The sequence below is a fragment of the Rhamphochromis longiceps genome, linkage group LG5 (genome assembly GCF_057381845.1).
Source record: "Rhamphochromis longiceps isolate RC_006_pf linkage group LG5, R_longiceps_female_GT1.1, whole genome shotgun sequence".
NCBI lineage: Eukaryota > Metazoa > Chordata > Actinopteri > Cichliformes > Cichlidae > Rhamphochromis > Rhamphochromis longiceps.
In genome coordinates, this window is record NC_140561.1 from 42,624,316 (window position 1) to 42,643,157 (window position 18,842).

The 18,842-nt window shown below is 44.9% G+C and overlaps 2 protein-coding genes across 6 annotated transcripts in view; one reads left to right on the top strand and one right to left on the bottom strand.

Annotated features, from left to right (window-relative positions):
- The window catches only part of pltp (phospholipid transfer protein), a 35,230-nt gene extending 34,668 nt beyond the window's left edge, over nt 1-562 (bottom strand). For 2 of the 4 annotated variants that reach the window (XR_014911835.1, XM_085407761.1), the window contains exon 1: nt 285-531. The gene's annotated coding sequence lies outside the window, so the exon portion shown is untranslated. Of the gene's footprint in view, nt 1-284 lie in introns of all 4 variants that reach the window. The other 2 variants (XR_014911836.1, XR_014911837.1) reach the window with 2 other exon arrangements.
- Nucleotides 563-6,464: 5,902 nt separating this feature from the next.
- On the top strand, nt 6,465-16,657 carry ddx27 (DEAD (Asp-Glu-Ala-Asp) box polypeptide 27). 2 transcript variants are annotated; one of them, XM_085407765.1, is made up of 21 exons: nt 6,465-6,645; nt 7,919-8,062; nt 8,181-8,240; nt 8,547-8,712; nt 8,864-8,916; nt 8,990-9,076; nt 9,159-9,264; nt 9,346-9,519; nt 9,620-9,770; nt 9,850-9,949; nt 10,024-10,165; nt 10,244-10,397; nt 10,836-10,917; nt 11,167-11,344; nt 11,439-11,545; nt 11,665-11,761; nt 14,359-14,450; nt 14,524-14,644; nt 14,721-14,817; nt 14,892-14,951; nt 15,031-16,657. In XM_085407765.1, the coding sequence occupies exons 1-21, from the start codon at nt 6,562-6,564 to the stop codon at nt 15,044-15,046; spliced, it is 2,271 nt and encodes a 756-aa protein (XP_085263891.1). In that variant the 5' UTR covers nt 6,465-6,561; the 3' UTR covers nt 15,047-16,657. The 2 variants fall into 2 exon arrangements, with proteins under 2 accessions (XP_085263891.1, XP_085263892.1); XM_085407766.1 differs by having other exon boundaries at nt 14,724-14,817.
- The last annotated feature ends 2,185 nt before the right edge of the window (nt 16,658-18,842 follow it).

Below are 18,842 nucleotides of genomic sequence, written 5' to 3' on the forward strand. Positions count from 1 at the left end.
GTCTCTCAGTGACGCTGTGGCGACGGGCGAGCTTCCTCCTGCTCTACGAGTCAGAAGCTTTTTAAGGATCTCACATCTCAATAAAATCTCTCCACCAGACACACGGTCCGTTTTGAAACGTTTTCCTCAGTGAGCTGAAAGCCTGGATGAGGATTATACTGGAGCAGGAGGTTATGTGGTGGGGGGGTACAGTTTAAACCTCCACATCCTCAGACCTGCATCTACTGAGCTGCAAATTCAAACTAACAATCACAATAAAAAAAAAAACCTCAGATGGGGCTCACCTGTCCATGATGTCACGCTCTCTGTTTGTTTACCTGCCTGTCTGGTGTCAGCTGACCTCTGTCTGTCTGTCTCTTCTCTGAGTTGAACTCTTCCTTTTGTGTCTCCCTCTCTGATGTCAGCTGTTTTTCCTGCCTCTGAACTCTGCTCTGAATGTCTGAGTGATGAAACTCACAGATCAGCAGCTGGAGGATGAAGAGGAGGAGGAGGAGATCACGTCGAAGTTTCTGGTTTTCTGTCCCTGTTCACTCTGAGCACCGATCTCTCTGTGGAGACTTTTATCCCGAGGGAGTCACAGACTCCTCCCCCTACCCCTCATGCTTCCCCTTCCTCCCCCTCCCCCTCCTCTGTGTTTCTCTTCATGTTTTAGCTATACATTTTCTCATTTTCTTTTGGAGAGGTCTTGAGTGAGCTGAGGGTTTTTTATTGTGTAAGGGTTCAAACCAACAACAAAACAAAAATACTGTCATGCACTCATCATTGGTGGTTTTATCTAACAGAAACTGACTTTAAAAAAATCAGAATGTGCCTCACAGTAAAAACAATAATATTGGCATAAAATAATCAGGTGTTTAAAAACCAGGACATTTATTATTAATGTTCTTTTTACATAATATTTTAAATAAATTTAGTTCCTTATTCAGATTTCAAGGATTATTTTGAACATACAAAGCTACTTGAGTCCTCCTGGTCTCAAACTGGGAGCTTTCCTGTGTGAGGCATAGCCACACCATAAAATAACTAAATAAAAAAAGTAATAATAATTTTAATCCATATTAAAAACAGTACTGTTCTGGTAGTTTGAGCAAAAGAAAAAAAATAAAATAACAAAATAATATTAATTTCTCATCACATCAATCTACAGATTATAAAACTGTAAGTAATAAATGATCAAAGTATTACAATGCAGTAAATTAAATACTTTTGTTGTACCTTTAACTTAACATTCAATTCAAATTAATTTTACTTACATAGCACTAAATAAATGCTGCAGATGCTTCTATTTCATTTGTATTATAAAGAACCCCAGAGAAGCCCCAACAATCAGACAACTTTCTTTAAGAAAGTTTGGAGACGGGAGTGTGATGGATGGGAGTCCAGCCTGGAAGTAATAAATGTATGAACTAGTTTTTCAGCGTCACTCTGAGACAGAATATTTCTAACTTTAGAGATGTTGCACAAATGGAAGAAAGCAGTCTTACATATTTGTTTAATATGTGCATTGAAGGACATGTCCTGGTCAAAAATGACTCCAAGGTTCCTCACAGCGTTACTGGAGGCCAAGGTAATGCCATCCAGAGTAAGAATCTGCTTAGATACCATATTTCTAAGCTTTTCAGGGCCGAGTACAATAACCTCAGTTTGATCTGAATTAAGAAGCAGAAAGTTAGCGGCCATCCAGGTCTTTATGTCTTTAAGACATTCCTGCAGTTTAACTCATTGGTGTGTGTTATCTGGCTTCATGGACAGATAGAGCTGGGTGTCATCTGCATAACAGTGTAAATGTATGCTATGTCTTCTAATGATGCTGCCTAAGGGAAGCATGTATAATGTAAACAGAATTGGTCCTAGCACTGAACCCTGTGGAACTCCATAACTAACCTCAGTGTGTGAAGAGGACTCTCCATTTACATGCACAAACTGGAGTCTATTAGATAGATATGATACAAACCACTGCAGTGCAGTACCTGTAACACCTACAGCATGTTCTAATCGCTCTAATAGGATATTATGGTCGACAGTATCGAACGCTGCACTGAGGTCTAGTATATGATCTATATCCTTAAACATTCAGAAGGACATCTACTGTAATGAAGTCAACTCCCCACTGCTGTGTAATCATTTATTGTAAATCCAAATGTTATCAGGAAATGATCGGCAAAGGGAGGGAACACTGTTAACCCTGTCATCCATGAATTATTACAACCTCAGTCAGGATTTTTATTCACCTTTAGGCATGAAAAAAATATTTTTGTACTTCATTTTTTTAAACATGTACTTTCAAATAGTTTTTTACATGTCCGCTTAGGTGGACAACATACGTTTTGATTTGTGAATTTGACAAATGAATAAATACAAATGTGTTGTGTTTATGTGCAAGTATACCTTCGACACTGACACAAATACAAGAAGGCAGCCTTTGAATTGCTGTCCACTGTAGTGACCAGCCAGCATTTTAAGGAGAATGTCACTCCTGGTCTGATTGGGGAGGGGACCAGAGAAAACAGCAGTCTGTCGTGGGTGTGTTGAAAAATGATTACAAATACGAACAGGTTGGCGGTGTACCAGAGGCCTCTATTTTGGACTCTGCTTCCGCCTCATCATCAGCCAGCTGGCCTTTTCCCCCAACTGCTCAGGACAATCTGCTTGGGCAGAGTTAAAGGCTGCTACGCGACCTTTGGCTGCACCGACTACAGCGACCTGGTTAGCTATAGGTTTTATAGGTGTGGAGAGACAGGTCTTCAATTCACTCATCCTAGCCTTAAATGTTTAAGATGAAATGAGATCATCTTTTATTTATTTTTCAGCTATTTATTAATAAGTGACTTTATGTATATATATATATATGTATGCATGTATATATGGTGCTATTCTTAGTTGTGTATTGTCTGTCTTTTTACTGTTTGTGTCACGGTTCTGGGTCAGTTTCGACCCAGTATTTTCAGTTTTGATTGTTAGTTTAGTTTTGAATGATTGTTGTGGTTTTGGGTGCTATGATGATGATTAGTATTAGAGCTCCATGTTTCTGTTTATTTGTGTTTAAGATTTGTGTTCTCATGTTTTGTGTGGGTTTAGTTCAATGTGTCATTTTCTGTCTGTCTCTCAGTGTCGAGTCTGCGTCTTTGTGTAGTGTTCTTGTTTCCTGTTTTATTGTGAAGGTCTGCGTCTCATGTGAGTGTGTGTTCAGTTTTACCTCTGTCTCGTCTTGTTGATTACTCCCAGCTGTGTTCCCCACCTGTGTGTAATCTCCCTGTGTTTCTCTGTGTGTATTTAAGTCGCATCTTCTGTCATTGTAGTTGCTGGTCTGTCTGTGTATCCACCCTGCTTCATCTGTGTGTTTTCCTGTCAACTGCCATCTGTTTCAGCTCGCTCTCATTTGTGTTCAGGTTCTGTAGTCTGTTTGTTCCCAGTATAGTTTAATCTTTGTTCCGTTCGCCTTTTGTCCATTTTTATTTTGTGTTTAATAAACCACCCTCACACCTTTACAAGTGCCTGCATTTGGATCCTCCTTTATTTTTCCACACGGCTCATCTCACTCGCCGTGACAGTTTGTTTATAATGGAGCACTGTAACGAAAAATAATTTCCCCTAGGGATCAATAAAGTATTCTGATTCTGATTTGTCCCACAGTGGGGACATTTTGAGTGTTACTGCAGCAAAGATTATAATATTAAGAATACTTGTTAGATTTGAATGGTTATGATTTTATGGGATTAATATAGAAATATAGGAGGCCAAGCTGAAAATGTTTTAATCTTCACTGAGCGCAAAGCAGGATGGTCACGATTAGAAATGCACACATTAAAGGGACAGTCCAGGGTCAAAGAGGCCAGAGGGAGAGGCTGAGATGGTTTGGACATGTACGGAGGATGTTCACTTATTCTTAGCAGGGTCATGGAAGAGGGGCTGGAGCCTATCCCAGCTACCATAGGGTGATGTACACTAATGACAGGTTGCCAGGAAACAAGCTTTTATTAAAGGGAATGTCTTTCTTCAGCTTTCAATAATAAACTTCTTAACCAGATTAAACTTGATTTTAATCTCGTTGGTTGAATTTTAGACTTTTTAACTGACAGATCTTAGTGTGTGAGAGTAAACCTTTCCAAACAGCTGAATTCTTCTACTGGCTCACCACAGGGTTTTTGTCTCTCCCCTTTACTATATATTTTGTACACTAACGACTGTCCCAGTAACAGGCGTTTCTTTAAATATGCAGATGACACAGTTATTGTAAACCTCCTTCATGGTGGAGAGGATTCCCGTGGGCCTGTTGTGGATGAGTTCTCTTCTTAGTGTGATCATTCCTTCTTAAAGATCAACACCTTGAAAACTAAGGACATGGTGACTTCAGGAAGACATCCTCCCATCCTGCACTAACAGTGGTAAATGGTGCAGCCATTGAACTGGTGGACAGTTGTAAATATTTGGGGGTTGTTCTTGATAAGACTCTGTCCTTTCAGTCACATCTTGATGCTACAGTGAAAAAAGGTCCAACAACGACTGTACTTTGTGTCATGATCGGGAGTCTGCGACTCCGTGTTTATGTTATTATTATTCTGTGGTTTTGGTTATTTTGGGGTTCTTGTACTTTCCCTGTTCACGTTTCATGTTCCTATGTTCTGTGTTCCCCAGTCTGTGTGAAGTCTGTGTGTTGTGTCATTGCGTGTATGTGTTTCATGTTTTATTGTGAAGGTCTGCGTCTTATGTGAGTGTTTTCAGATTGCCTCCGTTGTCTCGTCACGTTAATCACTCCCAGCTGTGTTCCCCACCTGTGTGTAATCTCCCTGTGTTCTCTGAGTGTATTTTAGTCGTGTCCTCTTTCTTAGTAGTTGCTGGTTTGTCTGCATTATTCCCCTCCGCTATTCTGTGTTTGTTCTTCCGGCTTCCTGGTGATTCTCCCTGCAAGGTACCCTCGTTCGTGTTCTGGCTTTGTGTTAAGCTTTAGTTTTCCCAGTTTAGAGTATTTTCTGTTGTGTTCCTCGCCCCCCCCTTCCTGTTGTGCTGTATTTCACCTTTTGTTAATAAAGCTCACTCACTACTTAGCAGTCCTTATCTTGGGTCCTTATCTCCATTCCACACGTCAGCTACGCCAGGTGTGACACTTTGTAAGGAAACTGGGAGGTTTTAACGTTTCATCTGAAATGATGACCCTTTTTATAAACGTTTTATTGAATCTGTTTAAATGTTTTGTATCATTGGTATGGTACTGTGTCTTTGACCAATAAGACCAGACTTGCTAACCTGGTTAAAGTGGCTGGTCAGATTTCAGGGAGGTCTCAGGTCCAGCTTGTGGACTTTTATAACAGACAGGTGCTGAGGAAGGCAACCTCGGTCATGTTATGTTCAGACTGTCCTCCCTTTAATGATCTTCAGCTGCTTCCCTCAGGTTGTTGGTATAAAGTGCCTGCAGTGAAGACCAAGAGACATAGTGTCCTTTGTACCTGCTGCTATTATCATGGTTAACAACACTAAACCATGAGTGTTGTTGCCATTGCACTTTGTTGATGATAACATTTGGGCCGTCCTCTCTGGGGGGGGGGGTTTCCTGTGAGTTGTGCTTGTTTACTTTTATCTGTGTGTGGACAAACTGCAAATCAATTTCCCACTGGGGACAAAGTTACCATTGACCACTGACCAATCTGTTGGGTTGCCAACACATAGGCAGACAACCATTCACATTCACACCTATGGGCAATTTAGAGTCACCAGTTAACCTAACTCCACTAACTACACGTGTTTGGACTGCAGGCGGAAGCTGGAGTACTCGCAGAGAACCCATGCATCATCAAAACAGTCAGGCTTTCCTAATGTGACTGAGATTTTCAGCTTCAATGAGATGAAGTGTAATATTTAATGGAGGATAACCTGCGACATAAAAAGCAAAATCAGAGAAAATTTGGGATTAATGTGAGCACACTGAAGGATTCACAAAGGCCAAAGAATTAAATTATAAAGAGAACCATGGAGTTCAATAATATCTACATTCTTTATAGCCACTCTCCCTACTTTGCACATGTTCAAATCAGCTAAGCCTCTCTGACTCTGAGCTGTCTCTCTGATGGACTCATTTCTAATTCTGTCCAACCCCTCTCAGTTCCAGTGAACATCTGGATCATCTTCAGCTCTGCCACCACCATCTCCAAACCATCCATCACAGAATCCAAGACAGTCAGGTGTTAATGATGATGTTAAACTGCTCAGCGGCAGATTTAAATAATCCAAGACATTCCATTCATTTGAGTGCAAAGGTACAATAATCCAGTGTGATGGTTGGAGGCTCGTTTGGAAAATGGCTTTAACACCCTTATTTACGTATTGTTTGAATGGGACGCTCTGACGTGTGCTTTCTGAAGCACCGTCAGATGTATTACGCTGGCTGTAGTTTTACGCTCGAGCTGACGGGGGCAGCAGTGCGCCTCAGAAGTGCCGGAAAGCCTGGCTAAGGAAGAAGAAGTCAACCGGAAACAAACGATTGTGTTTCCTGTTTTCATCAACACACGTGTGTGACTGTGTGGACAACGTCTTCAGAACCCGTTCAGACCCGGACATCGGACCACCATGTTGGAGCAGCTCGGTCTGATCGGGACGATCCGGGACGAGGATCCGATTCCCGACGAGGCGGAGACCGAATCCGAGCAAGAGGTGAGTCGGATCCGGGACCAGAGCCCATCCGCTGGTATCGGTGTGAGTAATTTTCGGTGAGGTTCAGCGGCTCGCTGTCATTTCCTGCGGACTGTCCCGAAGAACAAACATTATCTGACACTGTGAAATCAATGGAATTAGTTACCGTTCACCGTAATATCGGCCCGTGGGACCTGGTGTTGGACCGGTACCACAGAGCATCGCACAGCTCCGGTGCTCCGCGTAAACTGAGGAGAGCTGAGTGCAGTAATGGCCACTAATGCAGCATCACCTCTCCCGGTCAGTCATAAACACATAAGTAATGAAGCCAACTATGAATCCAAAACCAAACGGAGGTTAAAGGTCAGAGGTGAGCGGCGTCTCTGTGCTGCGGGCCGGACGGGGGCTTCTCCCTTTTCTTTGATGTTTGGTGGTTTCAGCTGCGGGCAGTGTTGGGGAGTAACGGATACATGCACCGCCGTTACGTATTTAAAATACAAAATATGAGTAACTGTATTCCGTTACAGTTACCGTTTAAACAGGTGGTATTCAGAATACAGTTACTTTGTTGAAATAAATGGATTACAGGCGGTCTTTTCCTGTTTCATGTTCGGCTGTGCTCTCTCTATTTTTGGTTTCCACGCCGGTGTAAACCCAAACAAAACACTAAGAGGCTCTGATGTCTGTGTCTCTGTCTCGCGGCCCATGTCACCTCTACTTGCAGCAGCATAATGACGTGAAGAAATATTTTTAAAAATAATTTAATATGAAGGCAACAGGAAGAGAGTTACAGGCATCGCCCTAAAGCATGCAGCCTGATGGGCAGTGCAGTCCATGCTGCAGGGAGGATGGACCCGTGATGTGTCTGTGAGCAAGGAGGGAGAAAAAGGGAAAGTACAGCTGTCACGGGAGCTGGAAGCATGTAAATATAATAATAACCACTGCAGCCAAACAGAGAGGCTGACCAGCCCAGCTGTAAGTAAGCTATTAAGACTCGACTGTACACTGTTCGTGTTTTGACCTCTGGGCAAGCGTCAGATCTGACTGCTCAGCAGGAGGTCTGGATCTTAAAGGCTGTGTCTGCAGTATCAGTTGCTGTGGGGATATAAAGAAGCGTGTTGTGAACTCCTCTCATAATGCTGAAATTACAGAATTAAACCTGAAGTTACCTAATGTTGCATCTGTATGCACTTTCTATGGAAATGCCACCGTCTGCGAGGTTTATTGCTAAAGGGTTACTGGGAGGGGTCACTCACCTGTCGGTTGTCTCACCTGTGCTGTGTCTGTGTTCCAGGAGGAGCCGATCGTGCTGAAGAAGAAGAAGAAGAGTCGCGGGTCGAGAGATTTTAACTGTGACTTTGAGTTTGGAGAGAGAGACGGGCCGAGCCACGACGATGACTGGGCGATGGCCGATGTCATGAAGCAGCTCAAGAAGAAGGTAGAGAACAACCTGCTGCGGAGCAGCACAGTTACTTCATCGCACACATGGAACAACGGGAAGAGCATGACGCTCTCCACCTGTGTGTTTGTTCTCACGTTCTGCGTTCTGTCTGCAGAGAACCTTGACAACTCTGGACCAGAAAATAGAGAAAATCCGCCGAAAGAGGAAAGCTGAGGTGAGTGTGAGGCTAACGAGCCTGAAGATTGGAGCAGATTCTCTTTAGAACATGAAACCTTGTTTCATGTTCTAAAGAGAATCTGCTCTATATGAATCTGCTCTATATGGACATCATATTCCACATGAAACCTTGTTTCATGTGGAATATGACAGCATGAAGTCACATGACAGAAATACCCACAGTGCTTTGCAGTAGTAAATCTTGCACAGGTTAAGCAGAAAAGGACAGGTGAGTTGACTGGCCCCTTGTATCAGTCTGTTTTCTGTGCGTCAGGTGTTGTTTTTGTTTTTTTTTTACCTTCAGGAGAAATCATCTCAGAGTGACGCTGCTGAAGCTTCATCAGAGAACCACCAGGAGGAGGAGGATGTGAAACCTCCAGCTGGAGAGACAGATGCTAGTGATGAGGACGAAGATAAGGACGAAGATGAGGAGTTTGGCTCGAGCGACGAGGAAATTTTGACCAAATCAGGTAAGAAAATTATTTTTAAATCCAGCAGGAAGAATTCTTTCAGACGTTATTGTTTGAGCCTGAGACCGATGAGTGGCGCTCTGATACAGTTGTTAATACTGTCAGCGGAAGTTTTTTTTTTTTTGTTTTTTTACTTCCCGTTTCCTGTCAGACATGCTCAGAGACAAGGAACGACGGGGGAAGAAGAGGAAGGTGGCAGAGGAGGTGAGGAAGACAGCCGAGTAAATTCACGTGTTCATGTTGAGGGTTACATGTTAACAGCCATCTTTGTGTCCAGGCAGCAGAGTCGTTCTATGAAGACGCGTCGCAGTACGATGACCAACTGACTTTCGATGACATGAATCTGTCCAGGCCGATTTTGAAGGTAAGACCAGCACGTCTGCTCAGACCTGGACTCCTGCTGCTGTGTGACTCGTTGTTGTCTGAGTAAACTCGTGTTCCTGCAGGCCATCACTGCTCTGGGCTTTAAGCAGCCCACTCCGATCCAGAAGGCCTGCGTCCCTGTCGGTCTGCTGGGCAAAGACCTCTGTGCCTGTGCTGCTACTGGGACAGGTAACACTGGGTCCCATTTATCATACTGGGTCCAGTTGATCTCAGTTTAATTGGACACGTGAATTCCTCCTTTCTGTGCAGGGAAGACGGCAGCCTTCATGTTGCCTGTGCTAGAGCGATTGGTTTACAAGCCCAGAACATCCCAGGTGACCCGCGTCTTGGTTCTGGTTCCCACCAGAGAGCTGGGGATCCAGGTTCACTCTGTTGCCCGTCAACTCGCCCAGTTCACGTCTATCACCACCTGCCTGGCTGTTGGTGCGTCTTTTTGTCGTGGTTCAATCAGTGTTCGATCTGACTCTGGACCCGGTCCGATTCAGACTTGGTCTGGGCCTCATCTGTGTTGATTTGTCTTCAGGTGGGTTGGACTTGAAGTCTCAGGAGGCAGCTTTGCGGGCTGGCCCGGACATCCTAATAGCAACACCTGGTCGGCTGATCGATCACCTTCACAACACGCCGAGCTTTGAGCTGACGCACATCGAGATCCTGATCCTGGACGAGGCCGACAGGTAAAGAGCGACGGGGGAATCCGTCACACCAGAAACCAGAATCTGCCGAGACACTTACGGTTGTGTGTGGTTCCCTCAGGATGCTCGATGAGTACTTCGAGGAGCAGATGAAAGAGATCATCAGGTTGTGTTCCTACAACAGACAGACCATGCTGTTCTCTGCGACCATGACAGAGGAGGTATGCATGCTTAACCATGTGTGCTGCTGTATCATTTGACCACCGAGTGACTGTCCTGTGACACGTGTTTTCAGGTGAAAGACTTGGCAGCGGTGTCATTGAAGCAGCCAGTCAGGATCTTTGTTAACAGCAACACTGACGTGGCGCCGTTCCTGCGGCAGGAGTTTGTCCGAATCCGACCTCACAGAGAAGGAGACCGCGAGGCCGTGGTAGCTGGTAGGTACTCGTGATACTGCAGTAACATAGAGGTACTAGTGACAGTTCTACAGTTGTTCCTGTGTTTGTTTTTGTCAGCTCTGCTGACTCGGACGTTCCAGGATCACGTCATGTTGTTCACTCAGACGAGGAAACAGGCCCACAGACTGCATATCTTGTTGGGACTAATGGGATTGAAGGTTGGAGAACTGCATGGAGAACTGAGTCAGAACCAACGACTGGAGAACCTCAGGTGCACGCACAACTGGGATTAGAGAATAAGTTACCCTCCATATTAGAATGGCCCCAGCACTTGATATTTTTAAAGAACACACTTTTTCTCCAAAGTGTTTTAGGAGTAGTACCAGACTCAGCCTGTAGTCAGTTTTTGGTCGCTTCTTTATTTTGTTAATTTTATTTATCGTCTGTTTTATTCGTGTTTTACTACTAATTTTATTTATTTTTTACCTTGGGCGCGTTACCTCTTATTTATGTGTTTATATGTGTAAAAACCACAACCAATACAGCCTTCGTTCTCACAATATCACACAATTGACTTTCCCTAACCTTTGGTCAGCCGTGTTGACTTTAAAGTGCTCTATAAAAAAAGAAGCTGAGGTACGCTCAGAACTACAAGTTGGAGAAACTCGGGTTTAGAATAAGGAACTTTGCTCTTGTTGTTGTTTTGCAGGCGTTTCAAAGATGAACAGATTGATATCTTGGTGGCGACAGATGTGGCAGCCAGAGGTTTGGACATCGATGGAGTCAAAACAGTGAGTGTTCTGCAGGAGAACCGTAAGGTTATGGCAGGGTTACTATGGTGACGTTCCTACAACCACTGAAAGATGAATAAAGACAGAATTCGATGTTTAATGAAATATGGTCATAAAAGAAGAAAAGTCACATGACTTTGTTCTTCAAACACGATTCAAAGTGGATTATAGTCTGTTACCATGGTAACCAGAGTAAACAGAAGCGTTAAAGCTGCTTTTTAAAACGTGTTTCGCTCGCCTGCCCCTCAGGTGATAAACTTCACCATGCCTGGCACGGTCAAGCATTACGTGCACCGCGTGGGGCGGACTGCGAGAGCGGGCCGATCGGGGCGTTCGGTGTCTCTCGTCGGAGAGTCCGAGAGGAAGATGCTGAAAGAGGTCGTGAAATCAGCCAAGAGCACCGTGAAGGCTCGCGTTCTGCCGCCAGGTAAACAATCCCAAACTGTGAGCAGGTGGCCCAGGTGAGGAGTGTCCTCCAGGTGAGAGAACCCGTCACTGAAATGTGTATTTGTGTCATTCAGAAGTCATCCTGAAGTTTAGAGACCTGATTGCCAAACTGGAGAAAGACGTGGAAGCTGTGATGAAGCTGGAGAGAGAGGAACGAGAGCTGGCTGCGTCTGAGGCCAAGGTACACCTGGATACCTGCATAACTGTCACTAAAATACCTGTTTTTAATTTAAAAGCAAAAGAGCTGAACTGCAACAAACAGCATTTTTATTTAAACCATGTGTGTTTGTCTGTGTGTAGCTGAGTGTGGCTCAGAGGCGTCTCACTGACTCCGCCTCCTCTGATCAGTCACAGCGGGTTTGGTTTCAGACCCAACAGGAAAGGAAACAGAGCCGCAGTAAGTACTGATTCACACTCTGTAGTATGTCGTAATCCTTCGTTCAAGTTGACGGCTGACCAGGAAGTACTGTGTAGTAGTGCTGTCGCAGTACTCGGGTTTTAAACTCGATCCTGTTATCAAAGGAGAGTGACGTGCTCTAATGGGCGATCGTGGCTCAAGAGTTGTGTGTTCGTCTTGTAACCGGAAGGTTGCCGGTTCGAGCCCCGGCTCGGACAGTCTCAGTCGTTGTGTCCTTGGGCGAGACACTTCACCTATCGCCTACTGGTGTTGGCCAGAGGGCCCGATGGCGTGATATGGCAGCCTCGCCTCTGTCAGTCTGCCCCAGGGCAGCTGTGGCTACAACTGTAGCTGCCTCCACCAGTGTGTGGATGAATAGTGGACTACAAGGTCATTAAGATAAGATGGGGCCTGATTATTTAAGACCTTGTATGTGAGGAGCAGGATTTTGAATTCTGGATTTAACAGGAAGCCAAAACAGGAGAAATATGCTCTCTCTTTCTAGTCCCTGTCAGGACTCTTGCTGCAGCATTTTGGATCAGCTGAAGGCTTTTCAGGGAGTTTTTTGGACTTCCTGATAATAATGAATTACAGTCGTCCAGCCTGGAAGTAATAAATGCATGAACTAGTTTTTCAGCGTCACTCTGAGACAGGATATTTCTAATTTTAGAGATGTTGCACAAATGGAAGAAAGCAGTCTTACATATTTGTTTAATATGTGCGTTGAAGGACATGTCCTGGTCAAAAATGACTCCAAGGTTCCTCACAGTGTTACTGGAGGGCGAGGTAATGCCATCCAGAGTAAGAGTCTGCTTAGATACCGTATTTCTAAGATTTTCAGGGCCGAGTACAATAACCTCAGTTTGATCTGAATTAAGAAGCAGAAAGTTAGCGGCCATCCAGGTCTTTATGTCTTTAAGACATTCCTGCAGTTTAACTCATTGGTGTGTGCTATCTGGCTTCATGGACAGATAGAGCTGGGTGTCATCTGCATAGTAGTGTAAATGTATGCTATGTCTTCTAATGATGCTGCCTAAGGGAAGCATGTATAATGTAAACAGAATTGGTCCTAGCACTGAACCCTGTGGAACTCCATAATTAACCTCAGTGTGTGAAGAGGACTCTCCATTTACATGAACAAACTGGAGTCTATTAGATAGATATGATACAAACCACTGCAGTGCAGTACCTGTAATACCTACAGCATGTTCTAATCGCTCTAATAGGATATTATGGTCGACAGTATCGAACGCTGCACTGAGGTCTAGCAGGACAAGCACAGAGATGAGTCCACTGTCAGAGGCCATAAGAAGATCATTTGTAACCTTCACTAAAGCTGTTTCTGTGCTGTGATGAGCTCTGAAACCTGACTGAAACTCTTCAAATAAACCTCTGCAGATGATCTGTTAGCTGTTTGACAACTACTCTTTCAAGGATGTTTGATATAAAGGAAGGTTGGAGATTGGCCTATAATTAGCTAAGACTGCTGGGTCTAGAGATGCTTTTTGAGTAAAGGTTTAACTACAGCCAGCTTGAAGGCCTGTGGTACATAGCCGATTATTAGAGATAGGTTGATCATATTTAAGAAGCTTTTATGACTGGACTCTCACACAAATGCAAAACAGAAGATGAAGCAGAGCATTCTCATCCCCAACGCGTAATACCGACGATTTGTCCTAAAGCATCTCATAGTAACGCTTCCGCGTCCTTATATGTTCCGGATTTTCCATTGAATCCAACAGAATCCCACTCACAGCAGTAACACACACTCCAGCCGTGTATTCCAGCCCTAACCTTAACTGTATGAAACCTTTACATGTATGGATTCATTCCAAATGGCTCTCATGGAGCCAAACACGTAACACACTGACGTCACATAGCATCGGTGTGTTACGAGCTGGGATGAGAACGTGTTGATCTCGCCTTTGGCTTCACCTGCATTACGACGGTGCCAAGGTAGGCCTCCCCAGCAGGATTAGTTTGCGTCGGGAGCACGCGCTGGGCGCTCCAAATCACGGACAAACAGTTGTTTATGTTCTTAAGACAACAGAAATTGTCAGCCAGCATTTTTTCCACGACTGCTGAGGACAGTCTGCTGGGCGAGAGCTAACAGTAGCTACAGTACTCCTCCAGAGCTATACTGAAACTAGCACCACTAACAACGGGCTGGGAGGTCAGTTTATGATCATTGATCAACACCTGCTGATCAATAATAATAATAATAATAATAATGGATTGGATTTATATAGCGCTTTACAATGCCACTATTCATTCACTCTCACATCCACACACTGGTGGAAGCAGCTACAGGTGTAGCCACAGCTGCCCTGGGGCAGACTGACAGAAGCCAGGCTGCCATATCGCGCCATCGGCCCCTCTGGCCAACACCAGTAGGCAAGTAGGGTAAAGTGTCTTGCCCAAGGACACAACGACCAGGACAGAGAGCCCAGGGATCGAACCGGCAACCTTCCGGTTACAGATGCGATTCCCAACCCCCTGAGCCACGATCGCCCCAGTATCAGTTCATATAGTTAATATATCAGAGTATTGATTAGTACAGTGGAGTACCATTTGTGTAACGGTAGTACTTTGTTCAGTGTCAAAGGCTCTGCAGGAGTTTGATCTTGCCGTTAGAGGGAAGAAGAAGAGAGAGAAGTTCCTGAAGGACGGCAGGAAAAAGGAGCTGACGGTAAAAAACGATCCAGCATTAATCAGTACTCACCTCCGATCAATCACCTGCTTACCTGTTACCTGTCTGTCAGTCTGAGGAGCGTGCTCAGTTCGAGATTTTGAAGGCCCAGATGTTTGCTGAGCGAGCAGCCAAAAGAGAGCGCCGACCAAAGAGGGCGAGGGCGATGCCAGAGGATGAAGCGCCAACTAAAGGTATGATGCTGTAAACACGCTAACAAACACACTAACCCTGATAATGTCCTCGCTCTCACCAATCCTCTGTGTGCAGCAGCCAATCAGAAAGCAGGAAAAGGAGGCAAGAAGTCGGTGTTTGACAAAGAGCTGACAAACACCAGCAGTAAGGCCCTGAAGCAGTACCGAGCAGGGTACGTACAGGTAGCCAGCTGTTTCACTGTCTGTCCATCTGTCCCGTCTGTCTCACTGTCTCTCTCCCTTACAGACCGTCCTTTGCAGACAGGAAGCGTCTGGGTGTGGACAGGAAGCGACCTGGCAGTTCCAGGTAAGTTTCACCTGTTCTCTCTGGTGTCACACTGACCTGAATGAGGTAAAGATGGCTGACACTCTGCTCTATCTGCCAGGTTCAGGAGGAAGTGACAGAGCACGCGGGAAACGCCTTGTTTTTTTTCTATTTGTTTATTACAGTAGTTTTAAATAAAGTTTCAATGTGTATTAAACCCATTGTCAACGGGGTTTTTTGTTGTTGTTTTTTTTTAATCTTTGGGTCATTCAGACGGGCACAAAACAAACCAAACTAAAGGTCACATGACAAAACGTGAAAAATGAAATGTAAACTGGAAGCTGAGGAAGAACGGGGCGAGGTGCGGCAGATCAGCTGACCTCAGCACACCAATGGAAGTCTGTTGTATGGCAGGTTTTCATTGGCTGAATACTGAGCAATGACAGCAGGTGGCTGTGGTTCAGAAGTTAAAGCGGGTCAGCTGCCACTTCAAAGACTGCCTGCTCTGGTCCACAGGTGTCCACAGGCCAGATATTGAACCACAGACCACTTCTAAAAAGGCAGGGGAACAGAAGCAGTTTGGACGCAGAGGACCAGAGGAGGGCGCTACAGCAGGAGAGCGCTGACAGTTATCAGCTGAATTTTTTTAACCACCGTTGGTTTAAAATGGAACATTAAAACACTCGACTGCTAACTAGCTGCTCCTTACAGTCGGTTTCGTTCTGCGTCCGAGCTCGTGTGCGCTCCTGAAGTGATCTGTGCGTTTGAGCAGATATGATGTCCGGCCTCAGTTTGTGTGAAAGTCACGGAGAAGACTGGAGACGCTCCAGTCTCGTGGAAGCGTTCAGTGTGGACACGCCTCCGTGCGGCCGTCTGCAGAAACAATACGAAGTGTGAGTTCAACAAGTCGGTGCCTGAGACTGCTTCAAACACATCTCCGTGCAGACACGGCCAGCGTTTACCGGACAAAGTTTTTGCAGTTTAACCTCACTGCTCACCACCACAACAGACTTTATAGGTGTAACTGAAGAAGTGCGGACTTGAAGCTTGAGACGTTTTAGATTGTACGCACAATCCTCCATTATTAGAGACTCTAACGCAGCTGGACAGGGGTCCGTTCCCTCATTATTTCATGGTAATACTTAACAGCAGTGGGAAACTACGCTATCATTTATTCCTCATCACAGAGGAACCATTTCGAAACTCTATGATACTATCCTGTCTTTTAGTAACCACTCTAATGTTAAGCTTAAGTGTCCATGGGAAGGGGAACTAGGAATTCGAATACATGAGGAGTCTTGGGAACAGGCTATCACGAGGGTACGATCTTCCACCTCCTGCGCTCGTCTTGGACCTATTCAATTTAAGGTCATACACAGGGCGCATTTCTCTAAGTCTAGACTTTTTGAATTGTAACTAGAAGTGGAAAACAAATGTGATAACTGCCACGGCTCTCCTTGTCACCTTAGCCACGTCTTTTCTGTGTCCTGAGCTGGAAGGTTTCTGGACAGGTATTTTGCTATTATGTCAGCTGTTCTTGGGGTAACTCTTCATTCCTGATTGCTGTATTTGGGATTCCTGATCGCTCACTTACACTTGACTCTACACAAAAAGATATCATAGCCTTCACATCCCTGTTAGCGAGACGTCTAATATTGTTGCAGTGGAAGTCTGTTAAGTATCCAACTAGTTCCCGGTGGCTTAAAGATGTTATGTTTTTTTTTTTTAAAAACTTGAAAAAAATAAAATGTACGTTGAGAGGTTGCACAGCCAAATTTTTCCACAAGTGGCAACCCTTTATCTCTTATTTTACTGGTGTAGAGGTATTGCCTGGTTAATTGTATTTCGGTAAGTGCAAGTACTGTGTTGTTTTCTTTTTTCAATAAATAAATTACAAAAAAAATTGATTCAAAGTTTTTATTTGTAATTTATTGCTTTTCACTGTCATTTTAAAGATGAAGGCCAAAAATTATTTCAGTGTGAGTGCACATTGAAAAAGAAAGCAATCGGAGCCACAGCAGGAATATTAGAGACTTGAGAAATGATAAAAGACAACTGAAGAGCATGACGACAGAAATATATTCTCAGAAAAACAACACCTAACCAAGTCAGGAGGATCACTGTAGGTCTTCAAAATGGAAAGTTAACTCATTCACTGCCAGCCATTGGCAGTGAATGAGTTAAACCCATTGACTCATTCACTGCAATTGACGGCTATAGACGTCAATGGCAGTGAATGAGTTAACAACAGGGTGCGAGCCTCCGGTGACAGTCAGGAACAGCTCTACACTGTCTTGTATTTCAAATATGTTTGTCTTGTTAGTTTTGAGCTTCTTAAATCAGGGCACTGAGTATAAAAATGTCATTTCAAAATATCAAGTTAAGTTTGATTATGGAGAAACTTGTGGCAAGATGGCGTCGTAGTGTGAACACCCGTCTCGCTGTGCTCCGGTGAGGTCCCTCGATTATCCGTCTAAAATACGTGTTCACCTGGTGAAACGTTACAAATGTGCGTGGGAGTAACTCTATAATGAGTCTGGACGACTATTTTTCTAAAATGCCTAACGTCAGGTCTAAGAAAAAGACAGCTCCGGTTGTGCAAGCTAGCGACATTGTGGGTCCTATGGCGGCTGAGCCTGAAGAAGCTAACGCCAGCGACACAGAAATCTCCGCTGACGCTGAGGAAACTGGGAGTGATATCGACCCGAATATCCTTGCGGCTTTGAGTAAGATAACTGACAGCATTACAACTTTGTTGGATGTTAAAGTTGATACTGTGCTGGCCGCAATCCGTGAACAGACGTCTCGGATCCAGGCTCTGGCGACACGGGTGGGACACGCCGAGATACGGATTTCAGGCGTGGAAGACACGGCAGGTGTATTGCAGGCGAAAGTGGCTCGACTCGAAAAACAAGTAACTGACATGGCAGACCACATGGACGATTTAGAGAACCGCAGCCGCAGATGTAACCTTCGCCTGGTCGGGCTTCCCGAGGGCACGGAGGCAAATGATGTTGTCGCCTTCGTGGAGTCATGGCTCCCCTCCTATCTCGAGCTCACAACTAAAAATGGGAAGATCAAACTAGACCGCGCTCACCGCTCTCTAGCACCGAGGCCGGGCCCCAGCCAGCGCGCCAGACCCATCATTATGAAGCTTCACAACTTTGCTGATAAACAACGTGTGATGGCCACAGCTCGGCGCCTGGCTACGCAGCCGAACCAACCAACAGGTCGGATCAAAGTCTCCTTCTTTAATGATTATTCAGCGGCGGTAGCCAAGAAACGCAAGGCTTTCGACGAGGTGAAAAGCTGCCTGAGGAAGAAGAATGTGGATTATGCGCTTCTCTACCCCGCCACACTGAGGCTGTTTGCCAACGGCAAGGAGAAGAGATTTAACACACCGGAGGCAGCTGCGTCCTACGCGGACTCGCTGCCCTGAATCCCCGTAACCACCGGAGTACTCCTTTTCTTCACACTATGCCTTATGAACCGGTGTGAGTACTTGCCGAATCTAGGCATATGTGACTCTCTTTTTTCGTCCTCGCTGCTTATAAGCGACCAGGTGAAATCTTCCACCCCATCGGGCACCGGACGGACTGTGTTTTCGTCTATGGGTAGGCGTGAGTTACGCGCGTGCAATGCCCTTCGGCTTCCCCGACGGGCAGGAGGAGATTGGTTTTTCCCTACATGTTTAGTAGGGCTGTTGCCAAATCACTGTTCTTTGAATGTTCCGTCACACAGCTCTTTTTTTGTTGTTTTTTTTTTGTTTTTTTCCCTGTTTTATTTTCAACCAGGGTGTGGTGAACCCTTTGGCTCAATATGCTTTGTATGATACATGAATGAGTCTAATAATGAGTAGGCTGCGAATATGCACCTGGAATGTACGAGGGGTTCACAGCCCTATTAAGAGGAGGAAGATATTTACTTGTCTAA